At 48.9% G+C, this 10,449-nt stretch overlaps 2 protein-coding genes across 2 annotated transcripts; one reads left to right on the forward strand and one right to left on the reverse strand.

Annotated features, from left to right (window-relative positions):
* Positions 1-320: 320 nt before the first annotated feature.
* Positions 321-4,591, forward strand: LOC115771153 (WD repeat-containing protein 63). Its single transcript, XM_030716726.1, has 7 exons — positions 321-669; positions 727-1,391; positions 1,442-1,604; positions 2,060-3,348; positions 3,406-3,581; positions 3,641-3,840; positions 3,903-4,591. Exons 1-7 carry the CDS (start codon positions 470-472, stop codon positions 4,543-4,545), a joined length of 3,336 nt encoding a protein of 1,111 aa, XP_030572586.1. The 5' UTR covers positions 321-469; the 3' UTR covers positions 4,546-4,591.
* Positions 4,592-7,590: 2,999 nt separating this feature from the next.
* LOC115771146 (gamma-tubulin complex component 2 homolog) lies at positions 7,591-10,449 on the reverse strand. Its single transcript, XM_030716717.1, has one exon. It carries the CDS (start codon positions 10,110-10,112, stop codon positions 7,953-7,955), a length of 2,160 nt encoding a protein of 719 aa, XP_030572577.1. The 5' UTR covers positions 10,113-10,449; the 3' UTR covers positions 7,591-7,952.

A 10,449-nucleotide genomic window follows, 5' to 3' on the forward strand; every position in this document is an offset into this window, starting at 1 on the left:
CATAAATGAATAAGAAGTCTAGAGTCTAATAATTTCATTAGAAAAAAGCCTGGAGAGTATAAAGATTCGACTTGTTTAAAGAAATTCACTTTCTGGAAGTTATAAATTTTTTTCAATATTTTAGAAATTTTTTTTCTGTTTTTTAGATAAAACTTTTCGCTTCTCAGAAAAGTTTTTAACTTTCTAGTAAATTTACGAATTGTTTTCTCGTTTGCTAAAGAATAGAGAGAATCGCTTAGACAAATTCTAAAAGGGAATTTCTAAAATCCAATTTGATTTCGTTATGTTGTTTTTCTGAGTGTATGCCCAGGCAATTTGTGGGTGAAAGCCCACTCGGCGCATGCCCAGCCATTGCCATGACACAGTTGAAATATTTGAGTTCGAGTCAAACGTAAACAACAACAAATCTGTAGCTAGAATAAACAAATATAAACCGATATTTAATATTTAACTAAATCAAATATACAAAATGGATGAGGGCGTGGACATCGGTGGGGATTTGGATATGGGCAATGAGCTCGGGGGCATACAGAAGCGCCGGCCCTATATCAAGAAGTTTATTCAGCCCGGCTCCGATGAGGAAATCGACGACATGCAAAAGCTGTACAGTGTGCAGGACTCGTGGCGCACTCTGCTGGCGCTGCCCACCTGCCAGAAGATTATGGTCGTGTAGGTGTTGCAAGATGCATGCTAAGATATCTTCTAATCACAGTCCATGCCACGCAGTGAGTCCGTGCAGAAGGTGCTGAAAATCCAGGTGGGCGTGAATGTTACACAGGAGTTTCCATGGAAGCAGCTGAAGTACAAGGATATGCGCGATGTGCTCTTCGAGGAGCTGGAGAACTCGGCGGACCTGCTCAAGCTCTTCAAGGGCTTCAATCCGGAGAATTATGTGCTGATCGGCTACTGTCCCACGCTAACCGAGGCCGATGAAGATCCACCTGAGGGCGATCCGTTCATATTCTACATTAGCAGCAAGGACACCAAACTGGCCATGGGCATCGTGCAGAACATGGAGGCCTTCGAGCGCTGGCGCATGCAGCGCCGCCTGCGCAAGAAGCCGCGCCGTTGGGTCAGCATGGGCACCGAGGAGGAGATGACCGTGCTCGTGGAGCGCTTTCGTGACGAGCCCGTCGACGTGGAGATCCAAAGCGTATATCCCATACAGCAGCCGCGACATATTGCCTTCGACTATCGCATGGCGCGCGATGTGCGCGATGGCGTCATCGAGTTGCTGCCCAAGGAGGATGTCAAGTACGAGAACATAACCAAGCGTCGCTTATCCATGGCCGTGCAGTCGGCGCCGGCGTGCATCAGCCGGGAGCAGCAGACCAATCCGACATTCCCCTCGAACGCCTGGTCGCAGTATCTCTATGAGATTGACGATGAAGGTTAGTCCTTGCATTTATATTACTGGATACTCTACTGATAACCCGCTCAGATCTGGAGCTGGATGAATCGGACGTGGAGGAGGAGGAGGGCGCCGCACAGCGTCCTGGTTCACCGGCCAAAGTGTCCGTCATGCCGAAACCAGCACCTGAAATGTCGAATCAAATGCAGCTGCTGCTCGAGACGCTCGACTTCAATCAGATTGATAGCTATCGGTGGGTATTCAATGGGTATTGATATGTGTGCAAAGGGTGTACTGGCTGTGCGTCCATCTATGTAATAGGCATAAGAAACTGTCTCCGAGTTAGTTATGTCCGTCCGCCTGTTCATTTCGGCAACTACAAGACCTAGAGACTTGATATTTGTTGTATTTATTCACATATAAACTAGACAGAACGAGCTTATTATCTCGTCGATATCTTTCCGTTTTCGAAATATCGATTTTGGGATATGGTTTCTTGAGCATAACTCGAGGAATTTAAGAGCTGGATACACAAAACATCAGGTGTAGGCTCGCGTTGCATTTTTATCCTTGGGTGCGATACCTTAGTTCTAATTTTACAAAGTTCGGACTCTAAATACCGATGCTATTCAAAAACACATAGTGTGGGGCAAAGTGGAAGATTATTTTTCTTTCTGTTAATGCAAACCTAATCGGAACGCCTTGCAGCAACGACTATCAGCTGATTTCGGCCAAGCATGTGGTGCACTATACCAATCCGTTCCTGCAGGAGTTCATCTGCTTTGCCAATATCTCGAAGAGCGACAAACGCTTCGTGGCCAGCTGCGATTGGTATCCCAAGCTGTCCGGCCTCATCGCTGTCTCCTACGCCTTCAGCACACCCGTGACCGTAGATCTGGCCACACATCAGGTGAACTTTGTGCAGCGCGCGGTGCTGGAACCGAATCCCGTGCTGCTCTGGAGCTTTGCCGACAATTTAAACTATAAGCTGGAGTTTGAGGCGCCATTTGAGGTGACGACGCTCTCGTTCTGTCCGTTTAATGGAGATATTTTGCTGGGCGGCTGCCAGAATGGACAGTTGGTGGTATGGGATCTGCAGGGGCGCTGCGATCACCTGGAGGAGGAGGAGTACTTGACGCCGGCGCAGGCCAAGTATCGAGCGCTGATTGGCGAATTTCTCAACTGGACGCTGGACATCAACGAGGAGGTGGTGGTGGCGCCGGCAACCATGTCACCATTGGAGCACTCGCCTAACGGCGCCATCACCGGCATCTACTGGCTGGCCAAGAACTTTTATTTGAATCACTTTGGCAAGGTCTTCTCCGATCCGGATAAGCGCAGTCATCACCATTTCTTTATCACTTGCGCCTTTGACGGCACCGTCGCCTTCTGGAATCTGGACGGTGAGACATCCAAGAAGGAGAAGGAGGCGCAGCGCACCAAAAACCTGCCCAAGGAGCTGACCCAAAACGAGTCGGTGTTCAAGTCGAAAACCATTAAGCCCACCTACAGCATCTTCTACAATGAGCCGCTGACTGGCATCATAGCGGACACTTCGGTCTTCTCGATACAGACACCCTCGCCCAAGGTGATTGCCAGCTCGCCCAACAACTATCCCATTCAGGTTGTGCCGAAGAATCCGCCCGAGCTGCGTCAGTCCCTCATACTGTCCACCTATTATGGACACATTATACGCGTCGAGTGGCAGGGCATGTACAGCGAAGCGGGCGCCAAGGAGCAGGTGAATGCCTCCGTCAACTTTGCCATGGTGCACGATGGACCCGTGGTGGCCATGAGCAAGAATCCCTTCTATCCAGAAATGTTTGCGTCGATAGGTCGTACCGTGTTTGCGCTGTGGAAGGAGGACTATCATGATTCACCCATAATTTGGCGCAAGCGTCCTTGCGATCTGACTGCCGTCGCCTGGAGCGAGACGCGTCCGGCTGTCTTGTACATAACACGCATTGATGGCATTCTGGAAGCTTGGGATATTTTGGGTAACTAACCAATAGTCATCTTCCAGAGCTTGTCCCACATGTATTCATTGACCGCAGCTCGGGATGATGATGCAGTCCTGACTGAGGTACTGGGCGGCGGCATCATCACAGCCGTCACCGAGCATCGGCCCTCGCTGCCCCACAAAATCCTGGGCATTGGCGACTACAACAGCAGCATACGCATGGTCAAGCTGCCGCACAGCTTCGATGTGCCGCTGGACAATGAGCTCGCCGTGAGTCTAAGTGGCTGGCGAAATCCTTTCATTCTTCCATACTCCACACTCTTTCACAGAAACTAATGAAATATGTGCTGCGTCAAATCACGCGCAAAATGAACATTCGCGCCTGGGAGCAAAAGTACTACGAACTGAACAAGGACATTATCGAGGCGAAGCGCGAGGCTGAGGAGGAGGCACGCAAGGAAATGGAACGCCTGGAGCGGGAACAGCTGAATCCACGCAAACGCGCCTCCGACATGGAAGAGGAGCATACGTAAGTCTAAGGGTTGAGAGCGATTCGAGGGGGATGGTTAATTCCAGCTCTTTGAATCCTAGTGGTAACTTGAAAGGGGGCTCCAACTATAATGAGCGCATGGCCAAGAAGTGGGACGAACTGAATCTCAATCGCATGATGACCATACTCATGTCGCGCAAGCAAATGGATCCCGAGAAGCTGGCGCGCGAAACGGCACTGGAAAAGGAACGCCTCAGCTATGAGATGGCCAAGAAGGAGTCGCACGCCCAGCTGCTGCAGACTGTCGACGACGATGTGGCCACCATACGCTCGCGCATCCTGCCCGCCGAGGTGCAGGACCTGCAGCGCAGCGAGATGATCGCGGAGCGGGTCAAGAACGAAATGGCCATGGCCGAGTCCTACGAGAGTGTCGAGCGGCTCGCCTTCAAGAAGCTACAACGTTTCCCCGAACTCAAGTCCATCGACTACATCGAACTGCTCGAGCGCGGACTGCAGCGCCGCCAGCTGCTGGATCAATCGCTGGGCGGGAATACCGAACGCCTGCTTTGGTACAAGGAGAAGCTGCGTGACAATCAGATCTTCGAATGCGATTTCGGCGTGGATCTACTCTACAATAAGCGCAAGCTGGGTCCCAAAACCAATACGGATTCCGAAGTCGAAGCCGAAATATCCACAACGGAGCTCGTGGAAGTGGAGCTGCCGGAGCAGCCCGCGGATGAATAGAGGAACAATTGCATTTCCATTAATTAAAGTAGAATATGAGAAGCAAGAGGGTTTCTTTTTGTTTATAATAGGTTTAAGGCTCGAAACGGTTTGCCTGGAAACTGGTTTAGCTGCAAAATAATTACGATTGAACGGGAAATTGATTCCGTAGGGGGAATATGATGGGATGTAGCTTAGTAAACCTTCTCTAACAAGATGTTAAGCTTGGACTTTTTTAGAACTAGCTCAAATGGGAACTTAAGCAAACTGAATTGCCAACTGAATTGTAACTCAGGCTATTTAGGAACAAATAACATTCCAATATATCAAAAAAAGGTTTCAGGTTAAGATTCGGCTGCTCTTTAAGCAAGTTATTCGGCTTAGAGTTTGGTTAAGGTTTTGGTTTAAATATCTTTTGGCTTTCGAGCACAAACTTAATTGCAAATTAGGCCCTTCAAAACGCTCGCTTGGCAATTAACTAGCTTATTAATTATGAGCTTGTTTAGTTAAGGCCTTTTATTAAAAGCTTCATCAAGCTTTGTTTAGGGTTAGTAATTATTTAAATCTGATTTTTGATTTGCGCACTTCCGCAACGAACCTATGTCCGAAAGTTCTTGAACAAATCTGTTTTTGAATGACAGCTCAACCAAATTGCGAATTGATATTTGAATGTTATGAATTGCCAGCCAACAATTCATTAAAAACAATTCAATGGGTTGGCTGTGGCAAATAATTTGTGTCTTAATTAAACGTGCAGTGAACCTTGACGTCGCACTTCCGCCGCAGCCGCCAAACAAGAGTTCGAGTTCATGACATTTCTAAGCGGCGCACAAATGAAGTCATCTCGTGACCGAGGCGTGTCACAGGTTTAATGAACTGAACCGCAGTCGCGGTCGCAGTCCGAGTCGCAGCCGCAGTCACAGCCCCAACCACAGCTCCGACCACAGTTTCCCACGGCACTCGGCCGGCTGCTGGGCATCAGCTGGCCGGCCGGCTGCCATAATGCACATATCAGTGGACACAGCTCACTCTAGCCCGAGTGAGAGCCGCATTCATCTGGTAAATGGATCTGGACAGCGGCAGTCCATCATTTTCGCAAGCACATAATGATATACATTTCGGAAGCAATGCATCTGAACTTTACCATAATTTTGCGACCATTATTATTGGTGGTTGAGTTTTGCTCTGCCGCCGGCCGCACTTTATTGTTGCATCATCAACATCAACATCATCAACAACATCATCATTAACATCGTCGTCATCATCAGCTTTCGAGCTCGACCACCTGTTGTCCTTAAAGCGCAAAGCGATAAATATAAAGTGAGTTCAGTTTACCTTTTGATGAACTTTTTATTTTGCAGTTGCCGTTTTTGATACCCTGTTCATAATGTGAAAGGGGTAGATTGACATGGTGTGTTCGTTCGTCTATCCTTTGCCTGTGGTGTTTCAGAGAATGAACAGAGTTCTGTTTACCTTCTGATGCTGTTGTTACTTTGCAATTGCCATTTGTATACCCTGTTCAGAACACGAACAGACTATACTGACTAAGCTTGGGCTGTTCGTTACTTATACTGTCTTTTGTGAGGGCATATCCCCAATGTTACATACACTTCAGTTTGTCTTTTCATGCATTTTTAGTATGATAGTTGATGCACTGTTTTAATACTCTGTTCTCAATGTGAAAAAGTTATATTGGCTGATTATGTCCTTCACATTTTTCGTAAAATCGATTCTTCGTCGTGGAATATGAATGTCAAAGGTGGTAGGAGCGAAATTTCAATGTTCGCGCGAACTACTTCAAGCTCTTTCACGGATAAAGCCGGGTAATAACCGCTTAAACATCTATTTGAGTAAAACTATGCTCGACTACAGGGTAGCAGCCAGTCCAAGCCTTTCGCCAGCTGCATTCTTACTTGCCTTTTTTCACATTTTTTTAATATTTATTCATAAAAGATTTCTGCAGAGCATTGCGTGAGGCTCTGCCCGCAAATTCGACCTGGCTGTGAGTGCATTTTCCAGATTTACATAACAATTGGCCTTTGAATTGAAATTGTTGTCGTGGCGAGGGCGAGGGGGGCGCAGTCGGAGCTGACCAGGCGCACAGGCGAACAGCAAGTGCCTAAAATCGCTTTTGCCGCCATTTAAAATAATTTACGATCTTATGCAAATCGATGCTTGATGCATTCGCTGCCGTGACTTGGCATAAATAGTCGCACTCTGGCCAGAAATTAAGCACACAAATCGATTATTCACGCCCATTGTACGCAGCTCCAAGCTGTGGCCTGAATTTATGTGCGCGCTGTGTTCGGACCAAGATAGTGGTTCGAACCCGGAATTATACACTTTATTTGTAACATAAACCAAGCCTGTAAGTCTATGAAAAGCCAAGTCCCCAAGTTTAAGCCTGAAACGTATAAACTTTTTTAAGTAATTCATTTAAAATTTTTTCGTAAATTCCATTTCAAAGTTCCGCGCTTCATGTTGATGTCGGAAACTTTGAGAGCTAGATACTTGAAATTTGAAATATATATTCTCATGCCCGATTCGTAGAACCCGCTCAAAATTTTCTGTCGATATCTCCTACCATTTTCAACAAATCGATAAATATCGATTTTGGGCCATGATTTTTTAAGCACATCTCGAAGATTTTACGATCTAGATCCATCAAACTTAGTATATAGTTTCTAGAGTTGTATTAATAGACTTCTTGGAAACTTCCTCCACTGGCCGGCTGAATCACTCATAAAAATCGATCAAAATCGATTTTAAATCATGTTTTTTAAGCATAACTCGAGTATTATGCGAGCTAGATAGACCAAAATTGCTGCGTAGATATGTGTCGAGTGAATAGATTACAAATATTTGACTCTTTCAATAACTTGCCCCACTGCGGACAGATGAAGTCCAATTATCGATATATATCGATTTGTAGACATGGATACTTAAACATAACTTGAGGAGCCTAAGAGCTAGATCCATCAAGGTGTAGATTAAAAATGTTCCACTCCTTGCATACTTCCCCTCCATCTTCCCACGGAAACACTCTTGATTGTATTGGCTTGCAGCCATGATCGCATATTTTTATTGATCAACTATTGTTAATTTAATTAAAACTGAACTATTTTTCTTCGTTTACTTTTTAAAACTGAAAATAACTCGAGTAATTCATAAATTTTCGTCGCTTTCGCCAAAGTTATTTCTAGTTCTAGGGAAAAGTTCTAAATTGATTTTAGATGTGACTGCGACTTGCTGCGATTTGAAGCAACTTGTTGCAAGTTGTTGCAACTTGTTGTAGATTGTTGCAACTTGTTGCCAGCTAGTCTGAACACCTCAATTGGGCATTATGCTTGGGCAAACACAGGGAATTTGGGGGCCACGGTTAATTTGGCATGGCTGAAACACACACACACACGAAAATAAAAGAAAAGCTAAAACGAATTCTCGCTGGAGGCGGAACTGTCACCCAGATCCTGGCTAACATGCTCGAGGCGCTTCAGCAACTGCTTGCAGGATTCGCGCTCCAGGTGTCCGCTGGCGCTGTTCGGCCGCGCCAGCTCGATGAGCAGATCCAGGATGCCAATGAGCAGGCTGTTGAGCTCCTGCTCGTACTCGGCCACGCCAGCCTCGAAGTCCGGCCCGCCCCCCTGGCGCTCCAAGAAGCTGCTGTAGTTGAGGCACAGCTGGCCCAGCGTGTGGAGGGCGCGCACAAATGTCGCCGGCGCGGAAAGCAGGCACAGCAGCTGGCACTGGTCGAGCGTGTCCTGGAACTGTTGCAGCAGCTCGTCAACAAATTGTGCCTTCTGCGCGTTTTCTAGCAGCGTCTGCCAGCGTGGCTGCACAATGTCCCCGGTCATGTGCTGCTCCAGCTGTCGGATGCACTCGGTCATGCGCTCCAGCAGCGCATCGGCCCGTGCGCCGTGCTTGGGGGTGGCGCCCATTTGTCGCAGCACATAATGCAGATAGAAGAGCACACGATGCAGTAGCTGCAGCTGCTCCACGGCATCCTCGTGAATGACCAGGCTGATGGGCCACTTGGGCTCGTAGCGCAGCGTAAAGGCCTCATAGCCATTGATCGCCAGCTGTGCCGGCAGTTGGCTGGAGTCCGTCTCACTGGATGCCTCCACCTCGCTTGACTGCTCCTGGTCGAAATTCTGCTCCGGCTTCGACTTGATCAGACGCTTGTGGCGCCTGGCCAGCTGCGTGGCCACATCGCAGTCCATCAGCTGGCTGCGCAGCAGATGCTTGTGCGGATCTGTGCTCTGCTGCAACAGCTGCAGCATTATTTGCTGCAGTTTCTCCGGCTTCAGGCTGTCCACGTTGCACTGCAGCTGCCCCGCACAGTTGTCCAGCACGGCCTCCACCAGCTCCAGACGCTGCAGCAGAAAGTAATCCTGCAGATTGTTCAGGTGCTGCAGCAGCTGCTCCTCCTTGACCAGCAGCTCGAGCAGCTTGCGTGCCGGCAGCTCATAGCTGCTGCGTATGAGCGCCACATGTGCTGCCTCCACCTCCACCTCCCCATCCATCTCCACCGGCGGCACATAGATGAGCGAGGCCTGCATCAGCTTCATCTGTACATTGCACTGGCGCAGCACGTTCAGATACTTGCCGGCGAGGAATATGCGCTCGGCATGCGCCGCCAGGAAGCTGGGCAGCCGTTCCATGTGCAGACGATAGCGTTGCGCCCAGTAGGCGTGGCAGCACTGCTTGGGCGAGAGCAGGGTGCTGCTCATGTCGCTGGCGCTGGTGTCCTCGACAAAGAACTCGCGCCGCACATCGTACAACACGCCCTTCTGCGTCCACAGCTGCACCATCTTCATGTAGTAGTGGGAGACGTCGCTGAGGATCAGCTTGAGCTGCTCGCACTTGAAGTGCGCCTGGTGCTCGTCCATCAGCGAGAGCAGCTGGGCGCTGTTTAGCTCCGAGCGACGCACCCGGCTGGTCAGGCTGGCCAGCGCGTGCATGGTCTTCAGCCAGGGCCGCAGCTGATGCACCAGCTGCTGCAGATCCAGCTTGCGCTCCTGGAGCTGCGTCTCGAGCCCGGCCTGCAGCTCGAAATATTGCTGCATGCTCTTGTGCAGCGCAATGCCCAGAGTGCGTGCGCAGCCGGTCGTCATGATCGTGTCCTCGATGAAGCCTTGGACATTGATGTAGTAGCCGATCAGGGGCAGCAGCTCGTTGGCCAGGGTGCGGAAGGCGCCGCTGAAGCTCTCGTCGATCTTGAAGCGCACCTTGTCGACCTGATCGGTGCGCAGCTGCGAGATCTCCTTGTAGGGCATCTCCGGGCGAATGTGCGACGAGGGCACACCCGAGAACGCATAGATCAGATCCCGTATCAGCAGATGCTCCTGCCGTCGCGCCGGCAGCTTGCTAATGTCCTCCGTGGGCATATAGAAGCCGCCAACGCTCTCGAATATCCAGGAGCCCAGCTTGCGCTTGAAACGCGCCGGCCCAGCTGTGCTCCCATCCTCCGTGGGCTCCATGACATCAGCGGACCGCTCCGTGGCGTCCTCCTTGGGCGCGTTGTCCTCAGCTTTGCCCAAACGGAAACGCACTCGCGGCTCCACGTTCTCTGATGCTTCGGAATCCATAATGGCAATCGGTAAAATATATATATATATATATATATTGCTTTATTATTGTGATTAAAATGGGAAAGTGTATTGATTGCTGCTGAATTCGTTCAAAATCCAGCAAATGTAAGGGGATTCTGTCCAGAATTCCTTCCCTTGCTTTGCTTTCAATTGAAGAGTTTTTTTTTGTTGAGCACAAACTTCTCTAAGCTGCATAGATTTTGAAAATTTGGACTATATCTACATAATGTTTATAGAAAAGATTACAGGAATTTTTAATTTTGGGGCGAACGAAAGAAGCTATTACAGAAATGGAATATTCCTAATCTGAGTGTGCTCTATAAGAACCTACCTA

This window comes from Drosophila novamexicana, unplaced genomic scaffold, assembly GCF_003285875.2.
Source record: "Drosophila novamexicana strain 15010-1031.04,08,12 unplaced genomic scaffold, DnovRS2.1 tig00000024-arrow-pilon, whole genome shotgun sequence".
Lineage (NCBI taxonomy): Eukaryota > Metazoa > Arthropoda > Insecta > Diptera > Drosophilidae > Drosophila > Drosophila novamexicana.